The 19680-nt window shown below is 38.4% G+C and overlaps 1 protein-coding gene and 1 long non-coding RNA gene across 2 annotated transcripts in view; one reads left to right on the top strand and one right to left on the bottom strand.

Moving 5' to 3' along the window:
• LOC146545530 (uncharacterized) overlaps window positions 1–2094 on the bottom strand; it is a 52550-nt gene extending 50456 nt beyond the window's left edge. Inside the window, exon 1 of the long non-coding RNA XR_014887702.1 lies at window positions 1954–2094. This is a non-coding gene — a long non-coding RNA (uncharacterized LOC146545530). The remainder of the gene's footprint in view (window positions 1–1953) is intronic.
• Window positions 1492–18552, top strand: C1H21orf91 (chromosome 1 C21orf91 homolog). Its single transcript, XM_085241369.1, has 5 exons — window positions 1492–1655; window positions 2002–2131; window positions 13332–13865; window positions 16978–17040; window positions 17499–18552. Exons 2-5 carry the CDS (start codon window positions 2008–2010, stop codon window positions 17657–17659), a joined length of 882 nt encoding a protein of 293 aa, XP_085097495.1. The 5' UTR covers window positions 1492–1655; window positions 2002–2007; the 3' UTR covers window positions 17660–18552.
• Window positions 18553–19680: the final 1128 nt, after the last annotated feature.

The following is a 19680-nucleotide window of genomic DNA, read 5'->3' as shown; positions in this document are numbered from 1 at the left end:
CTGCTGTCCTTCAACAGAAATAAATCCAAAGTCTACCCACTACTTAAAAGCTGCAGAGGAATAGACTAAAGAGCAACATTATCACAATTCCGTGATTCTGTGATTTCTTTTTTCTTACTGATAGAATTGAAAAAAATGCCCCAAGAAAATATGGTGAAAGGGATCATAAAAACCATAGGCAAATGTGTTTGGAGAGAGGAGATTTTGGAAGACGATGTAGCTGTTTCATAGGTAACCCCACTTTTGACATATAAGAATGCATTGTAGGTAATTTCCACAAGTTGTGGAAATTCTCAGGAAGGCACAATCTGCCATTCTGTGGCTTAACCTTCTGAAGGCAAGCACGAAGCTGAGTTAGTTTTACTTTCCATTCAGACAGCACTTACAGTTGGTACTTGTTATTTCCCATCATGTCAAACAAATATGCACGCAACTTCAGCACTGTTTCTTACATATTCCATTCTCCTCTTCCATTTCCCTTTTATGCGCACAACTTCTGTGTTCAACAGCAACTTTCTTTCCTTCCTCCCAAGGGAGTGAAAGGTAACAACAATCCCCAAGGAATGATTTCTTTCCTAGAAAGCTCACAGTAGAGCAAGCTCATCCTGAGCCAATAAAAGGACACCGAAAATTCAGCATAGATTTGCCAGCTTTGTATATTCATATGGTATCAGATCATAGAATCATAGAAGCATCTGAGTTGGAAGGGACCTCTTAAAGGTCAACTCCCCTGCAGTGAACAGGGGAGATGACCTTTAAGGGTCTCCTCTTTCAGTTTGAAACCAGTTCCCTCGGGTCCTGTCGTTGTCATCAGAGAGCAGAGTTCAGGAGCAGACTGCCACAAGGCCTCCCCTCAGCCTCCTGTACTCTGGGCTCAGGGGACCTCAGCTGTTCCTCATACGCCTTTTTCTCTAGACCCTCCATTATCTTCGCAGCCCTCTTTTGGACACTCTAAACGTTTTATGCCTTCTTTGTACCGCGGTGCTCAATGCTGTGCACAGTCCTCGAGGTGAGACCACACCAGTACAGAGCAGAAGAGGCTATCCTGATTTTTTCTCCCTGCCTTCAGCTAATCTTCCCAGTTTCAATTCCTCCACCCAGAGGACTTCTGCATTTCTCAGGCGACCCAGTAACTCGGACCCCAACAGCACTGTGCAGTATGCATCACCAGCTCATTAGCACTCGGGGTGCGCTAGGAGGACACTAAGCGCAGAGCCAGCGCAGAGCCCGCCCTCAGCCCCCGGCGGAAAGCCCCGCGGAAAGGAAAGAGGAGGGAGTGGAGCAGGTCAGCCGTGGCACCGCCTACGCTTCCCCAGCCACCCCCAGTGGCCGCGGGGGAGGCACCACAGCCAGGCTCTGGAAGAGCCCAAGCGACGCCAAACAAGGGGCGCCCGCTGCTCGCACAGATTGTAGCGGCCGCTGGCTCGCCCCGCCCCTCTGCCCCGCCGGCGCAACCCTAGGGCGGTGCTGGCACCGAGGCGCGGCGGAGAGCAGTAGCTCGCCCCGCCTGGCGCAGCCCCCTTCCCCCCGTCCCGCTGGGGCCGTGGTTTCGGCCGGAAGCAGAGGGCGGTGCTGGCGCCGAGCTCCGGCTGCGCTCTCCGGCGAACAATAGTGGAGTGCGGCGCGGGGCGGTTGGCAGTGCGGCACGGCGAGGGGTGCGCGGGGGGAGCTCCGGCTCCAGCTCGGGGGTCGGCAGCGGCGATGTGCTGGGCGCGGGGAGGGTGCGAGGAGCGCGAGCTGGGGGCAGAGGGACGGGATGGGGCTGCCAGGAAGGAGGGAGGGGTGCGCGGGGGTGGCGAGAGGGGCTCGTTCCGCCGGGGCTCTGGGAGCACCGTGCGATGTGGCCGCCGCCCGCTGCGCCGCCTCTCGTGCTCCTAGAAGGAAACTTGGCCGGGACGGAACGGTTCTGCCTTACACGCGGCTGGGCTTGGGGAAGCAGTACGGGGATGTTACCTGGGTGCTTGGAGTAACAGTCTTGCGCCTTGTTCCCTCCTCTTTCAGAGCACGATGAACGAGGAGCAGTTCGTCAACATCGACCTGGACGATGACAACGTGTGCAGCGTCTGCAAGCTGGGCACCGAGAAGGAGACGCTCTCGTTCTGCCACATCTGCTTCGAGCTGAACATCGAAGGTACGGTGTTAGAGGGGCTCCTATCGTGCCACTGCCCCGGTGTGTGGAGCTGGGTGCAGACGGAGCTCGTTGGAAAGCTCCCGCAGAGCTTCAGAAAGTTGTGTGCTAGAAGTTTTCTTACTGACCAAATTAGGCTCCTTCCTGGTAACAGCAGGTTTTTGAGGTTTTCTAAAATAACACTTGCAAAGATGTGATCAGGTTTCAGCAGCTTCCGCAGACTTCTGGCGTCAGTTCAGGTGGAAAGCACCGTGTGTTCGGCCTTCGCTCAGCGCTTCGGTCAGTGGTAGGGGAACTACAGGTAGAACTCAGTTCAGCTGCAAATCTCATCGCGTGACTTTCTTGGAAGCAGATCAGTGTTTGATAGAAATCATCAGACGTTTGGTGTGTGCTTTCATAAGATGATATGTGCAAGGTGATAAAACCAGATTCATCACCACAGCATGTTGAAGTTTCACATGGAATCACTGTACACAGAACTGTAAGGGGTTGAGGAGGGACCTCCAGAGATCATTTGGTCCAACCCACTGCTAAAGCACTTCCCTATGGTTTACGAACTGTGAAGTAAGAGTTTTAAAAGGCTGGCCTTGTAAGCATTGTTTCTGAGCTCCAAGATCACATAGGTTCAGTAAAATGTTTTTCTGTACAGTTTTACAACTTGAAGACTTGTTTATTGAATGAATTTATCTTGTTACTTTTAGTGCATTAGAGATTTCCCTTTTTTAAATCAAGTAAGCTCTTATGTTTTTTTCTTAAACGTAAGCACCATTACTTGATTTTTGGGTGTTCCACTTATAGAAAGTGGTATTTGCCAGTGCTGCAGGCATGTGACCACCTAGGCTAATTGAAAGTGCTGAGAGCAATTGACTTTAAAACTGTTTCATGAATGTTCCTATTTTTTGGTGATAGTAAGATTCAGTTTGTCTGATATATGTGAGACACTGAGACTTTTTACACCCAACTCTGATGGGAGTGAGCTGTGATCTATGAGCATTGTGCCTAGTGGTCATGTTGCTTATTCTGAATCTCAGGAACATAAGGCCATTATGGCTTTTTTTTTCTTTTGCATAGTGTTAATATCTTGATCACTGCAAAATAAAAAGTACCTTATTTTCTGATAATTCTGTCTTCTGTGCCCTATTTGATAAGATGTTACTTTTATAGGCAGTGGAGCACTGCCTCTGTAAATGACTTTAAAATGTGTCTATAAGAATTTTCAGCTGACCCAATATGTAAGCTGATGCTTTACCATATTCTATACCGTATTCCTCCTACTTCTGGCATATCTGTTGCTTTCATCTCCTGTATTTTCCTATGACAAAGACTATGATTTTATATATAAAACAGCAGTTTTCTAACAGTTCTGGATAGCGAATTAAAGGATAATTCACTAACTCAGGATATTATACTGGATGTTTTCTTATCAACTTGCCACTTACATTTTAACAGGCTTCACATAACTACATGTCGCACAGAATCAAAGTTATGTATATTCTGTAAATGTACTGTCCTAGACGCACAAGTATGGGTCGTTTTTGTCACTTTTTCTTCTACTTAAAAATCATATTTAAAAATCCAAGCAGTTAAAACACATGTAGAACTCTCATTTTGTTCAGTTATAATTTTAAGAGAAATAGGCTATTATAGATATTTATGCAACAGTTAGGGCAGCACTGACGGATTGCTCCATCTTCATGTTGATGTGCACACCTACCTTCTTCCTCTGTGACATAGTCACAGCTAAGCATCTTGCAGGATGCTTAAGTATTCCACTATTTGCAGCAGCCCATGGCAACTTTCACATATGAAATTCTGGAAGTGGTTTTCCCCCAATTTCCGTGTTTAAAATGGTGTAGTATTCTAATGCTTTAATAGAAGTAGAATTTTCTCACTGATTTCATTCCTGCCAGCATCACTTTCCTCAGAGCTGTCAATTGTAAATCCAGTCACATGGAAATGACCTAGCTTAAAATTCAAGCAGCCCAAAGCAGACTTTCTCAAAGGTACATAAACAAAGCTTATTGTACAGAAAGCTGTAGAAAAACTATTGTACAAAAGTCACAGCTAGCTGCGCATTATAGATGAGCATTGGTGAATCTGTGTGTCTTCACATCTGTGAATTCAGCAGCTGTAGAAGTTTGCGTAGATGGTAATGTTCTTGATCAGTTAAGGAGGATGAATAATTAGAAACAAGTAAAACAGGGAACACCCCAAATCTTTAATGACTCAACACACATCTTCCTGCCTCACTATTGTTATGGGCCTCAGTTGTTTGTTTGTTTTTATATAGCTTTGTTTGGACAATAGATTGATAATGATGCATGATTGAAATAAATATTGAAATTCTTTTTCCAGTCATTTTATATGGAAGACTTGTACAGAAAGCTTTGTCTGCCTTAGCTAGATAATTGCTGACTTTCTGAACAAGAAAAATGTTGTTTATGCTGTCATAAAACCTTTGTTTTTAATCAGAAATATGTCTCTGTCATATTGAATACTAGACTTCTAAAGCTTAAATGGAAGAAGAAAAAAAAAGGTGGCTTAAGTTGTGGTGGTTCTTCTCAGTGTTTTTGTTAAGTCACGGAAACAACTGGTTTGAGTGCAGCTTGGAGTTCAGCTCTGGTGTCTATCCTGAATTTATTCAGGAGCTTTGTATGTATACATGTATGTATGGATAATAGGGCCCATTTCTCTGAAAGATTCTTGGAAGGGAACTTTTTTGGTGACAAAACAAGAAGAAAAGGGCAAATGGGCATACAGAATAAACAAAAAGCCAAGACGCAACTATTATGTTGTCAAATTTTCTTGAGGAACAGGGAGAAATTAAGGTAGAGGAGAGGATAGCAGTGATTTTGCTGATCTTCAGTCTAAATGTGGGTGGACAAAAGGACAGTATTCTGGTCTGTCATGCTTTCACTGTCTGCTTAGCTGCTTTGAGGATTCGTTTGAGGAAGCTGAGCGGACTAAGCTATGTGTAAATACTTTGTTTATTCCCAGACTTAAGGATCATCATCAGGTGATTTAACATGTTTGTTTGTTAATGTGATGCTTAAATTTTAAAGTACTTAAGTATGAAAAGCAAAGCTGCAATACCAGTGCTTTGTTAAACTAAACTGGTCCTGTATAGCAGTTTTAAAGTTCTAGGTAGGATTTAGAGTATGTAGGTACTGCAGATCTGCTGGGATTTGACGTTGGCCTTTTGTATGCCTTCTGTAAGCAATGTGGACGTCAGAGATTGTTGTGTGCTGTCTTGGTTTTGAGTAGGTGCAGTGTTAGTAATCTGTGATTGAAACAGGAAGTGTTTTAAATTCACGTGTAACAATTGTGTAAGTCAGGAAATAAGGCAGTATATGTTAGTTGGAGACTAGTTTCTTCTCAGGAGCCTTTTCATTTATGGTTTCAAAACTTGTAATACTCACAGTTCCGTTTTTATTATTTGTCATAGATGGCATGTTTATCTTACCCTGTTTTTATGCTGGCATATCTTAATGCAAAATTGTTTTAAAGTGTGTTAGTTTTCTGAAATTCAGCAGTGTGTAGTAGGTGGGAAGATCTGATAGAGCTGATTTTTTACTTATGGATTTGCTTGTCTGGTGCTGTTAATTGATAACTTGCTTCCATTTCTGTTTAGAGTTGAACAGCGGCTGGATGGTAAACGTTGGAAGTTGAAACCTAAATCTGTATTGCAGGCCTTCTAATGTGAAAGGTGGGGTGGGGGAACAGATAACCCAGTAATTGCATTGATTAATGTTAAGTATAGTTACATTCCCATGATACTTTAAAGTGCAGATAGACTCAGTATTTTAGGCAATTTCAGCATAAGATTTAGTGCATCCCAGTCTCAAGGTTGAGACAAAGATGCTATAAATTAATGTCTTGACTTGTTGGGATTTGTTGTTGTTGTTGTTTTGTTTTCCTTTCTGTTTTCCTTGTTTTTCTTTTGTTTTTTTGCTAAGGTCTATAAGATCTTGTATAATATCCTTATTCTGTGTTCATCTTTGAAAAATGGGATTTCATTCTTAAAAGTTTCACTTTTTTTCCTTTTATTCTTTTCAGAAGAATATTTCACTGAAATGAAATAGGTGGTAAGGTATAGTTGAAAAGATTGGAAACTGTTCTACTTTCGTTCTGTTCCAAAGTATTACACATCCTTTTTTATTTTTTTTCCACCTCAATGTTAATAAAATAACAGGAACTGAAATGCATTATTCTGGCAACAAAAGTTACAAACTTTCATCATTGTCCTTTGGGGCAGACAGATAAAATCTTGTGTTAAGGTAGCACTTGCTGTCCAGGGGTATGACTCATTTCTGCAAACTTGAATGGACTTGTAGAACTAGCTGCAGCTTCCAGTAAACCTCTTAACTATGAATTCAAGTCCAGACACATTTGGAGATGGTATTCTTAATCCGTGAAGTGCCATGTAATATTGCTGAGTGAGTTGAGCTGTGTGGCTTGTTCTGAAACTATATTTTTGAAGTCTTCAAGCTAGGGAAGTTCGTACATGTAAGCAAGTAACTTGAACAGTTAATCCTACTTACCTGGTGTTATCCAGAATACAGAAATGCCGTCTCGTGGCTTTTGTTCTCTTCTGGGTGATCTGACTAGTCTTTCCTTAGGAAATGTGAGACACATCTAACATGGTGGTTCCTGTAACGAAGTTTTCAGCAGGATTCATTGGTTCATCTAATACAAGCAATAAAATCTTTTCTAGAGAGCATGAATTTTGGAAAATTGTTGAAAGACTCGATTGGATCCATGTTCTATCTTATATGGGATATGTTTGCTATATGGTGAAGTATAAGCAAGCTGATAGAAATCTGGTAGGAGGTTTTGCGTCCCCACCTGATGTATGGAACGCGCTGCCTTTATCAAATGAAAGTGAAGACAGAATTTTAATTTGCAAACAAGATAATATCTACCATTTGTTTTGTTTTGGAAGTTAATGAATAAATAGCACTGGCATTTTTCCTTCCAGCTAATCTAGTAAATCACAAGATCTAACTCTGCAGTGAAATTGCCTGAATACACTTAGAAAGTAGCACTTGGCTTTAAATCTTGTCACGCAGGTATGTTGGAGATAAGTCTCTAATGATCACGTTTCTCAGTGTTGGCAGAGTTGTGCAACTAAGAGTAACAGTTTTCCTCCACCCCTAGTCATTTAGATGTGAGGGTGACATGCTGTCATAGGTAGTCATGGGCTGGTTTTATTTAATGCATTTTGAAGAGGTCTTGGGGTAAGAACCCTCTTCTTTTAGCAGTCTGAATGATCTGACTAGTGGATAGACGAGAACATGTAATGTCTCAGAGCATTTCCTTCTGTGCTGCAGGTCCTAGCCCTGCACACAAGACAAATCAAAACTGAGCTTGTCTGATCTTAGTGTTTTGAATGGAGATGCAGTTGTTTAGAGGCTGCTTAAGCATCAGTGTTTCAAGAGTAGTACTGTATGCAGGCGAGGGGGACAATTGAGCAGAGATGCAAATGGAATGTTTCAGAACTTGTAGTTGAAGCCAGAGCTCTTAAAGAAGGCAGCCACAAACTGAAGCTCTTCACAATCTCTTTCTTGCTTACAGGATTACAGGAAAAGGTGTACGTGCTCATCAGAAATATTTCTAGAGGTAACTTCTTAGGATGAAACACATTTTTCAGTGGCTGTGAAGGCAGTGTCTGACCAGCAAAAACTAAAGGTGTTATAATTCAGTCATCCATTTCATTGACTTTACCAGCACTGTACAAATCTGTATTATGAAGTGCATTTCTTCTTATTTTGCTACCCCTAATAACCATACGTACTTCATGAAATTATGGAATTTGTATGTATGACGGCCACTAGCACTTTGCAGTTTTCCTTTACCTATGGTCAGGTATAATTCTTACCCAGAAATATTTGTAAATTCTTTAAAGAGATTTTAATGTGGCTTTAATTAAGCAATATTAAAGAACAAACTTGAAACAATTAACTTTGTCTAGAACTATCCATGTTCATTTTAATTCCATCTTAAATTCTGTGGGGTTTTTTATTGGTTTGTTTTTCTTCAACTGTTTGGGCTAAGGCTATTCACTGCTGCAAAATCAATTTGTTCCCTGCATCGCATTATAAATTGCTAAGAATGGAATGCAGACTTTTCTTTACATGGAACTGCAAGACTGACTAAGGAGTATTTACAAACGACAGCAACAAACACAGGAAGATAAACAAGCAAGCTAATGATCTTTTTTAATGAATACGTTTGTGAAGAAATGTGAAGTAGTCTCTCTGTTCAAGAGCATTCTTCCTGAATTGAACTTGTTTATTATAGTTATCTCCAAATCAAACTATTGTTCTAACTAGCCTCGTTTATAAATATGAGCAAACATTTCAATTTCATGCTGTATCTTATTATGAAGAAGAGTTATGCATAGTTAGTAACATAGTTGTTCTAGATGTGCTGTTCTCAAGGACAGAATTAAGTCTTTGTAGGCTTCGTCACTTCAAAAGAAAACTTTAATTTGATGCAAACTGATTTATTTTCTAGTACAGATTACCTAGAATTGATGGAATTTGATTACACGCCTAGTTTTGCAGTAGATGTTCTCTCTCTTCTCTGCTAAGTTTATTCTTAAGAATGACTGGAAATTAGAAAAATGTATGCTATTTCATATATTGTTTGATTACAAATTGGTTTGATTTGTGTTGAGAATTACAGTGGCATAGAGGAAGAGTTTCTTTCTTGCTTAGCGTACAAAGCAAAATACTCAATTTTTGGCATAAATGCTAATCTCTTAAGTTCTTACCATAGTCTCTTTTGTTCTTGGAAGTGCTGAGCATACAAAGAGTAGTGCTGAGAAAGGTGATATATAATACTCATATTTCATATAACACAGGTTATTAGAGTCAGGAATTGGTGGTAAACACATTCTTTTGTTATTTGTCTCGAGGTTTGGCATCTTCCTCTGGAGCTTGTTCATTTGAATTGTCATCTATTGCATAATCTTGTTTCCTGATGGCATCTGTCTTGAATGAATGGTCTTCTAGATGTATCGCTCATCCTCCCCCCCCCAACACACATACACTCTTAGGCCTTAGGTAGAACTTCCCTGCTCTGGAATTGTTGGGTTTTTGAGTATTTTTTTCTTTCTCTGATAAAACAAGTCTGAATGACAGAACGTACTTGAACATAGTTTCTAATCCTATTCTTGGAAAGTAAGACAGGACAAATGTACACATTCCTACAAATAGGGGGAAAACAAACAAACAAACAAAAAAAAAAAACGATGATTCTGTGTGGTGCTGACCTGAAAGACCAGCCAAAAGCTGAAAAGATTGAGATGAATTTTAGCAAACAGGAGAGTTGAGACAGAGCTGAAATCCTGTGAAAATTCACAAAACTGATAGGCAGTAGCTATACATCTAAACTATGGTATTGCTTGATCAAAGTACTGAGGTTTTACTTTGTTTTTGCGTTGAATAAAGTAACTTCTTCTCTAAGACTAAATCAATATGTAAAAGCTTAAGCAATTGTGTAGTCTGAAGGCATCTTTTAAACCAATTTTGTATGATTTCTTTTCCTTATTGTTTTGAAGGGTACCTGGATAGACCTGTTTAGTTATTCCAGTGCAGCAAGAGAGGAGATTGGTTACACATTTTGGTGTGGGATGGGAGTTCTATTCTTGTAGACTGTGTTTTATAATAATTTGTTCATTCTTCAGAAATAGTGACATCGTGGCTAATAACCTGTGGCTGATAAATAACAACATTTTGAAGTAAGCTTTTTTTCCTCCTGTAACAGGTGCACCTGAAGTTAGCAATGGTTATTACTGAATTCTGATAAAATAGATTTATTTCTTTGAGCAGCCTGTGGAGTGGGAAAGTTAACAACACTCAGAACTCTTCTGAAAGATAACCTTATCAGTAGGAAAGAATGTTCAGTTACTTTATGCTCATGACTAAGACATGAAAGTCAGATGGGCCCTTATAAATCCATCGTGCACTTTCTCTTCTTCTGTATGACTGATACTTGTGCTTTTTCTGCTTTGTGTAGTCTTATACCCTCTGGGAAAGAAGAGTTCATGCCTAGAATATGGTTCAACTAGTAAAGAATGCTGAGATTTTCAGTGATCTCGGTTTCTTTTTTGTTTGGATTTTTTTCTGTTGTTTTATTCATACAGTAGTATTCTATCTTGCCGAATCTCAGATTTGCAGAAATAGGTGAGTGTTTAACATCTACAGTGAAGATTAAATGTGTGAACCCTGGAACCTGATGTGTGTCTCTTAGCCAGCTGCATTTCTACCCTAGGATTTCCTATACACTTTCAAGTAGAATTTTCTCAGGTTTGTCAGTGTGTAATCCAGACTGCAATTCTCTGCCTTTGTCTTCTGAACTCTTAAGCATTTTATTTTACAATATTGTTGTACTTCTATTTCCTATTTGTTGTCTTTCTGCTGCTTAGTAAAATATCATAGTATATCCCAGTGGAATCAATTACTAGCCTTTTCTAATTTATTTTCATATATTTACTGTTTAACCTGTGTAGATCTGTATGCCCAAAAATCAAACTATAAAAGCATTTTAAGGAACTTCATAAATATTGTTCTTTTTCTTTAATGCAGATGAGAACTTTTTTCTGGACAAGTGGTGTGTTACTCTTAATGTGATATTCTAATTCTATTCTAATTATTTTTTTAATTAGCATTATTTTCACTAAAGCTGCAGCGTTCTGTCACTTGTGCAGGTGATTTGCGTTGTGATTGCCTTAGAAGTGATAGAATGTATAGACGAGGGAGTGTAGCAGGAGGCCATTTCTGTTGAACTAGCTTTAGGAATCTTTCATTGAATTCCCATGGTTCTGTATTTCTGTTTTTAATAGAAACTGTGGCAGTCCTTACACCAGTTTTGCAGGGCTGGCAAAGACGTAGGGAAGAGTGGAAAGAAGTAAAAGTTTGGTGGTTGTTTGATTTTTTTTTTTTTTTTTTTTTTTTTTAATCATTAGTTTTGAGTGGGGAGAAGACTGATGTCCCAGAAGTACTGCATATGGCAGTACCTGTGAAAAGCCAGAACACAGTGCAAAAGTGTATCCCAAACCTTGCTAACTGTGCTTCCTTGAGTTGCCTCTCCTCCTTTTTGCCAAATCTTAAGTATTTGCTTTAGACAGAGTTGCTCTGTCCTGTCATCAGAAGATAGTGGCTTCATTTATTCAAGTTAAATGAAGTTATTGTATGGGAAATTGCACAAGACTGTTTTTTCCTGCCAGTCTATTGAAGTTTCCTCTAATTTCAAAAAGGAGAAGAAATTTACGAGGAGAAAAAAAAAATGGGTAAAACAGATAACATTGAAAAGGATTAGTCTTAGTTTTTTTGTAGGCTTGGAAATGTTGTGAAGATACAACTTTAACTGATGGTGTTGTTCCTTTATGGATTAAAGATTTCAGAGTTTACATGATATTAGGTGACTTAAGCAGACTTGTTATATTTGAATTATTTTAGTGAGCCATGAAGTCAAATGTCTTACCTTTCCTTGTTTGCACTAGATATAAATGCTTTGTGCTTATTTTTGTTTGCTTTTAATGTCTCTGTAGAGACAGAGAGGGGGAAATAGCCATTACAAGCAGACAGACCACGTTGACCTTAAGTTAGTGAACGTTTATTTGCTGGAGAGGATTGAAAGATATTTTGAGGTACTGGGTAAGAATCTTGATCTAAGAGCTGTGAAGAGGACATCTGTCTTTGTACTTTGCTGGGGAATTTCTTTCCTAAAAGCTGCCTCTGGTTAGGGTTCATTTTAATACTTAGTTCCTGGATAGCAGGAGTGTCTGTTCTCATGACTTCATCTTTATTCTCTGCTGCTGAGGATAAAGTTTTTCAGTATTGTCATTTTGCCCCATAAATTGTATGTGCACTCATACAAACTTAATACAAGTTATCATTTGTTAATTGTTTGGGATGGGGTGGACTTAGTTCATCACAAGAATTTAAGTTGCAATATAACATTTGTTGTAATGTGTAGCTTTTCATTAATTTCTCTTTAAAGTTACTTATCACATCTTGTTGCATTTCATGGTTTTTCCTCTATTTACATCACTTCTGTTTAGCTTTTATATGTGTTAAGGAGTAAAATGGTGGCAGCTGACCCAACTTAAAGATCAAATTATATTTTCATATGTTGATTGTAAATATTTTGACTTCAGTGAGCGTTGAGCATTTTCAGCCAGTGGTTCACAGGCAAGCTTTTGATTGTCCGTAATCAGGATCTTGTGTTACAGATTTTATTTTTTTGTTAATTTTGGGAATCTCCCAAGTAGCGTATTTGTTTGAGATAAAAATCTAGCTGCTCAATATTCTAGACTTGGGTTTTGGATCTACTGCGTAGTGAGTCTGAATAGGTTATCTGCTGAAGCTGCAGAAAGTAATTTGGTACTGGAGTGCTATTCACTTTATGAGATAGTTATTTCTCATGCCATCTGTCTTATTGTCTGTCAGTCTTCATAGATTGTGTTCCTTTTTAACATGTTAATCACTATTAATTTCTTTGATGTCTGAGTAGGCTACCTGCTGTGGCTATTTGGTAATCTTTAAGAGAGGACAATCAAAGAGAATGAGTAACCATCTTACACAAAATTAATTTCAGGATGCTTTCATGTTGGAGAGTGTTGGCAGTGTTAGAACTCATTTCTCTAGCTCAGCTACAGGCTTGTAGTAATGCGAAATAATAAACTATGACTGAAGTCTACATTATATTTGACCGCTTGAATGATACAAACCTGCACACTGCAATATCCAAACACATGGCTTAAAGCATTATGTGTAGAAGATGTGGGCACAAGTGGCTGTTATCAGGATGTTCTTGAGTACTGTTCCAAAGAAATGCCTGATATGTAGTTGGAATCATTTAGGACAGATTATATGTCTGTATAGCTTTCACGTAATATGTACGCGGAGTTGGCAGCTTGCTTCACCTCTGTTATTGCACGAGAGGCATGTGGAAGTAATTCCTGCACTAGGGATTACTGTGTGCAAAATACTTTGTGTGTGAAGGATTTGAGATGAGTGGAATTTGAGATCATTTTAGACTATCGCATATCCTGCTTTACTTCAGTGATTGGACTATTAATATGAAAGCATCAGTTAACAGTTTATTTTCTTGGTTAATTACAAGTAGAGACTTGGGAAAAAAAAAAATCTGAATATACAGTAACTGAACTTTTTTTTTTATTGTGTCTTTGCAGGAATACCAAAGTCAGATCTTCTACATACAAGATCTTTAAGGGGACACAGAGACTGCTTTGAAAAATTCCATTTAATTGCAAATCAGGACTGCCCACGTTCAAAGCTCTCTAGAAGCCCATACGCAGAAGTAAAAAGTATCTTGAGCAAAAAAATTAACTGGATCATACAGTATGCACAAAACAAGGATATAGACTCTGATACCGAAAGCTCGAAAACATCCCAACACCCGCTTTTTAACTTGAGACATCAGACTGATAGGAAACTGCTCCCACAGTTTGACTCTCCAGTACCTAGATACTCTGCAAAATGGATAGATGGAAATTCTGGAAGCATCTCAAACTGCTCACAAGGTCTGTTAGAACAAAGCGAACCCACTGATTTCAGACTTGGTATGTTACAAGAAACAGGTGCTACGTTCTGTTGCAGCAGTGTCTTGTGGTCTAATCGCAGCCAAGCCCAGAAGACTGAAAAAGCTGACAGTGATTCACTCACCAGTGTTCACAGAAGGCATCCTCATTACAGCAGGGAAGAATGTAAGTGTATTTCTATTTAAATGCAACATAGCAAGCAAGGGGCATCCTCTGAAATATCTGTTGATCACTTAGTGTTCCCACAGGGCATTAATTCACAGCCTGAAATGCGGCTTTTAACGGTTTGGAGTCTCTGTAAAATCTGTGAATAAGGTGACAGCATAGCTAAGCAGATTGGGGAGGGGGAGGAGGAGGCTGTTCATTTGTTAGTTTTGATATTTTATGTTTGCTTTTTAGTTTTTCTATTATTTATGCTCCAAAGGGATGCAGGGCATGTTTAATTCATGCAAAAAAGTTATTGCTACAGTTGATGGTGATGAATCTTTATTACGTCAGTCAAACAGTTCTGCTTGTGCCAATTACTAAACTCCTGAAATCCATGTGTCAGGTGTCTTGAGTTACCTTTTGTACAAAGCCACTCAAAACAGCAGAAGAAATTAAGAAATTAAGGGTGAAATAGCAGAGCAAATCTGTGAAGCAACATGCAGAGTTAAATGTTGCCAATAGCGGTGGACTCTGTTTACACTTCATTAGATTTTTTTTTTTCTTCTCCTTGTTGAGCATAAGGGAAGTACGAAGGCCCTCATGCTGCCATGTCATCTCAAACACTGTAGAGTAGACCTGGTGATTCTGGTGATAACTGTGGTGATATTGAAAGCAGCAGAAAATTAATTTTCCTGTTTCCTGTAGCAGGTGATCTCTAGAAAAGTCTTCACAAAGTAATTGGAAAGTGCTTCTAAATTTCAAAAGATATGAGAAAGAAGAAAAAGATCGTAAAATGTTCAGTTGAAAAATTAGGTAACAGGAAAAGAAGGCAACAGTAGAACTCCGAATATCGAAGAGCAAGAAAAGGGGATGCTGTGTTTAAAAAAAAAAAAAAAAAAAAAAAAAAAAAAAATTGGGATCAGTTTCTTTAGACTACTATTTTTAATAAACTAACAAAACTCATCCTTGCAAAGTTTGGCTATTCTTCATTATTTACAAGAAGATTTTAAGTGCTGCATGATGTTTCATATTGCATTTGTAATAAATTAGTAGTCTTAAAGCCATAAATCAAAACAGATGTGTTGTGCTGTTTGACCACCTGTCCTCTGGAGTCATAAATTGGGATTAAATACATCAGGGCAGAAGTTAACAGAGGAATTATGAAAGCTTGACCTGGTTTATGGAGTTATCTAACTGCAGTTAGTCACTTGGAATTTATGTCTCTGATTTCAAGACACGGGAATATAAAGCCTTTTTAAGCATCGTAACAGATTTATTTTTCTTTCCCCTATTTATTATGACTACATAATACATTTTTAAGACATTTTTGCTTTATAATATAAGTAATCTTTTTGCAGTATTTAGCTCTTCTGCCTTGAATGCTGCTCAGTTGAAAACTGGTGCTTGTCTAAAGTTTTCAGTCTAGTCAGGCTTTCTATACCATAATTAGGTGGCATAATTGATATGTCCTCATATACACACTGATCAGGGCTGATGTGTCCTGATATACACACAAGGGTAATGTGTGAACCTACCTACTTGCTACAGCTGATGAAATTTTAATGAAAACAGTGAAGTAGAAAGTAACTTCTTAAGGATGGGTGTAGAAAGAGAGAGAGATTTCTTGTATTTTTACTTATGTATTTATTTATTAAGCTATTGATTACCATATTAAATGTTTTCATGGAGTTTAAGAAGTCTTAACTTTTAAAGGATAGTGAGATGTGAGAGAGGAATTTTCTGTTCTATTGATAGCTGAAAGGAGTACTACTGTAGTTGGCTGTCAGAGGAGGCAAGCGGATCCGCTTCCCTATGAAGTGGCCTTATGTCTTGAGGAACAACAAATTGGCTCTTGTAGTTGCTACTGACTTCTTTGATTTGGCAATAGCAACATAAAGTTAATGCCCCATAACTGCAAGATGTGAGAAAGGTTGGAAGAGAAACCATAGGGAAATAAAATAGTCTTTGGGGTAAGTAAAAATCAGCCTCATCAGGACAAAGTTTAACAACATAAAAACTTCTTGCATTCAAAAATCCCTGAGCAAAAGTTGTTATTGCAGCATGTTTCTTTTTCCTTAACCTCCATGTGAGATAGTTTTGCCAAGCTGCACCATTTGGGGTGGGAAGCTGAAGGGTTTACAAGGTATTAAAGTCTGTTCCAGTGTCCTGGTTATCACTATCATCAGTTTCTGCCATTCTGTCCAATTTATCACCCAACAGAAATAGCACCAACCTCTTCTCACATCATCTGAGTTGAGGACATTGCTTCCTTACTCACTACTGTTGATTCAGATCTGCATAGAATACTTCCAGAATTCTCTCCATTGAGGTTTAATACACATTTTCTCTGAGGATGAGCAGTGTGTGCTTGTAAACTGAGATGTAAGGGGGGGGGGGGGGGAGGGCTTATGAATGATGCAGAGGATCTTTTAGTTCTCACTACAAATGTAATGCAGGAAGATGAGAAGTAAGCCTTTTGTATGTTGGTCTTTGCATCAAACTGAGGTTTTTCTTCATCAGCTGTCACTGAGTTACTCTGTGGAAACATTATTTCTATGTTATGGATTTCTATATTATGGAGATATTATTTCTGTATGCCAAAAACACAGAACTTTCTAGACAACAAAATGTAGTTATGTGCTGAAAATTCTGTTCAGGAGTGATTTCCTATGGACTTCAAATAAATAAATAATAATAATAAAAAAAAAATAGCAGGACTTGCTTCAGTATTGGCTGCTTGCCATCAGTCCATCAGTTGAACAGATGTATTTGCAGGGGTCAGGTTGTGGAAAACATGTTATGCTGTCAGAAGTCCTCATAGAAGTGTTAAAAGGGGGCAAGCAATCTACAAACAATTCCGATTCTGGGCATTTCTATTTTGATTGCTTGATTTGACATTGAGGAAAGGACTTTCCTATGGAGTTGAAATCTATGTCAATGTCAAGAGACACTTTTCAAGTTTTCTAAAATGTATTAATGAACAGTGCTGCCTCTGATTTACTGTCATGCAACGATTGATCATTAGGCTGCAAATTTAAAAAAAAAAAAAAAAAAGAAAGACAAAAAGGCAATCTGTTTAGGGCTGTTCATGTTACTTTTGTAGAAGTGATAACTGATTTTATTGTTACAGTGAATGCGATGACTCCTGGAGAGCTAAAGCAGCTGACTGAAAAACTGCTCAAGCAAATCCAGGGTGAGAAATTTTCAGTACTCTTTGTTTTAGTTTTGTACTGCTTTGTAATAAAGAATCTTCTATTTAAAAAAAAAAAAAGTGAAGGCTTTACTGTCAGCTAAGTTTTGAACTAAAATCTCTTTGCACCTTGTTCCACATGCAAGAAACTTAAGTGCTTCTGTTATGTAACCTTCTTGAGTGACATAAACTTGCACATAATGTGCATTTTCCTTTTTTTCAACTGGATTCAGCTTCATTTCAAGTTACAAACTGATCCACCTTGGCTCAGGTCTCCTAAAACATAACTGGTGATTCTGTTTAATATACAGTGCATATCAGGCTGTGCTGAAGCTTGTTCTTGTGTGTGAGCCCACTTGATGATTAAGAAGGCACAGATATTTATATCACCATTGCTTCTTAACTCTGTAATAAAAGTACGGTGACCAAATGCATTAACCTGACAATCAATGTTCTTGCAGATGTGTTTGAGGAACTGACGCAGCAAGTCCAAGAAAAGGACTCTCTGGCTTCAGAACTGAATGTCCGTCATATTGCTATAGAGCAGCTGCTGAAGAACTGCTCCAAATTGCCATGTCTACAAATGGGACGTGCGGGAATGAAATCAAATGTCCCCATATGATGGAGATACAGCTCATATCCCCTATAGAGCTGACTTTCCCTGGTGGCTTTGATAACTATTAAATACAGCTGCACAGATATTTAGAAGCTTTTGAGGAAACTCAAACAGCTTGCTCGTTGCATTCCTAATCCATATAAAGTCTTGTTCCACTTCGGTTTTAAGAAAACAGGCAAATATTGTAGGTATTTAAACCTTTTGTAATGGGGTTTATTCCCATTCTGGTTTGTTTTTGCCCATAATGATGCATGAACCTTGAACCAAATTTTGTGTTCTGTTGATAATAAAATTGTTTCTAACAAAGAACGACCTGAACCTGCCCATTCCATACAGAAGTAAATCTGCCTACTTCATACAGAGGAGGAATAAAAAACTGAGTTTTGATCAGATTTGATCATGTTACATCAAAGAGAGCTTTAACAGGAGAACAGTATTAATGAAACTCATGTCTTATTTATTATGAGCAATATTTTATTATTGAGATTTTGTACTAAATAATGCTATTTTAGATACTTTTCCAAATCTCTTTATAAAATGTCTGAACTACTCTGTGTAAAGTTTATGCCTTGTGTATGATTGTTTATCCTTTTTCAGGTCTGTATCTTTCACGATACAATGTTTAAGAGAAAAAGCGAACCCAAACCTTATTTCCCAAAGAGATGAATTTCATTTATTTAAAAAAAAAAAAAAAAGTGGTGGTGCATCACCTATTTTTATCAAATTTATAACTGAAAAATTTGTTTCATGAGATATTTAAAAAAAAAAAAGGAAAAGCACAGCACTTCGTAATACAATCTATAGTTAGGATTTAATGCGTAGAAGTTGTTTTGTATGTGTGACATTTTCAATGCTGAAAAAGATGACTTCAAGAAACTAAATAAATTTGTAATACTGCATTACTGTCGTGACTTTTTTTTTTTATGAATTTGTATCTGTGATGCTTGTATTTCAGAATGAGAACACCAGTAATGGCACATTGTGAAACAGAGTAGTCTGCTTTTTTTAGAACTTGTATTGGTCAGTCATACTGAAAAATTCTTGTTAATGTTTATTGAAATAACTGTAGATCTGCATTTACATAACTGAAAGTGACAGGTTTGCACTGGAAAAGTAAAGAGGTGGTGGCAGAAGCTTTATTCTCCCTAAAGTTCATCTGTTTGCTCTGTTTTTAATCCCTTCAAGTAAAAAGTGAAAGTTACACAGAATGACTAGCAAGAGGAAAGATTCAGGTTTGTTTTTAAAGTAAAACTGCAAATTAGCTTAAGTTCAGTTTTTTCATCATCCTACCTGACATCTGAACCACATAGAACAGATATTTATTTATCTATCAGAATGCAGTTGTTAAAAGGCATTCTGAGCAGTGTGACAGTGTGCAAGACCAGGACTTGAGCTTATCTGTCTCTGGGTATTTTGTGGTGCTTAGGAAGGGAAAATAACAACAGTGTTATACTGCTTGCAAGCAAAAGTGAGTATATAAGTAAATGTGCAGTAGGTAATCCCTGATTTTGGCTGTCAGAAGATGTATTAATAAGTATTGGGATTAATCCAGTATGAAAATAACTGCAAATCATAGGATCATAGAATCACTCAGGTTGGAAAAGACCTTAAAGATCATCCAGCCCAACCACGACCTAACCATCCTACCCTAACTCTAACAACCCTCAACTAAATCATGTCCCTGAGCACCACATCCAAATGTTTTTTAAACACATCCAGGGATGGTGATACAACCATCTCCCTGGGGAGCCTATTCCAATGCATAATATAAGGTGAGAGGAGAAATGTCATCATTACTTACATCCATGAAAATGATCATCATTCAGCCTATAGTAGACTGCATCTAGAAGTCCCCAGCTATCTGATTAGACTGATGAGGAATTTCATTTCACTGGATAGTGAGGTGTTCTGAAAGAATTAGGTTGTATTTCTGCTCTTGTCTTTGCTTCTGTGGGGATTAGAAGTATAGTATGGATTGTATTTTTGTTAGATTAGATTTTGATACGAGCAAGGTGAGGAGAGTTGTT

This window comes from Meleagris gallopavo, chromosome 1, assembly GCF_905368555.1.
Source record: "Meleagris gallopavo chromosome 1, MGAL_WU_HG_1.1, whole genome shotgun sequence".
In the NCBI taxonomy this organism is placed as follows: Eukaryota; Metazoa; Chordata; class Aves; order Galliformes; family Phasianidae; genus Meleagris; species Meleagris gallopavo.
This window is presented reverse-complemented; position numbering and strand designations above follow the sequence as displayed.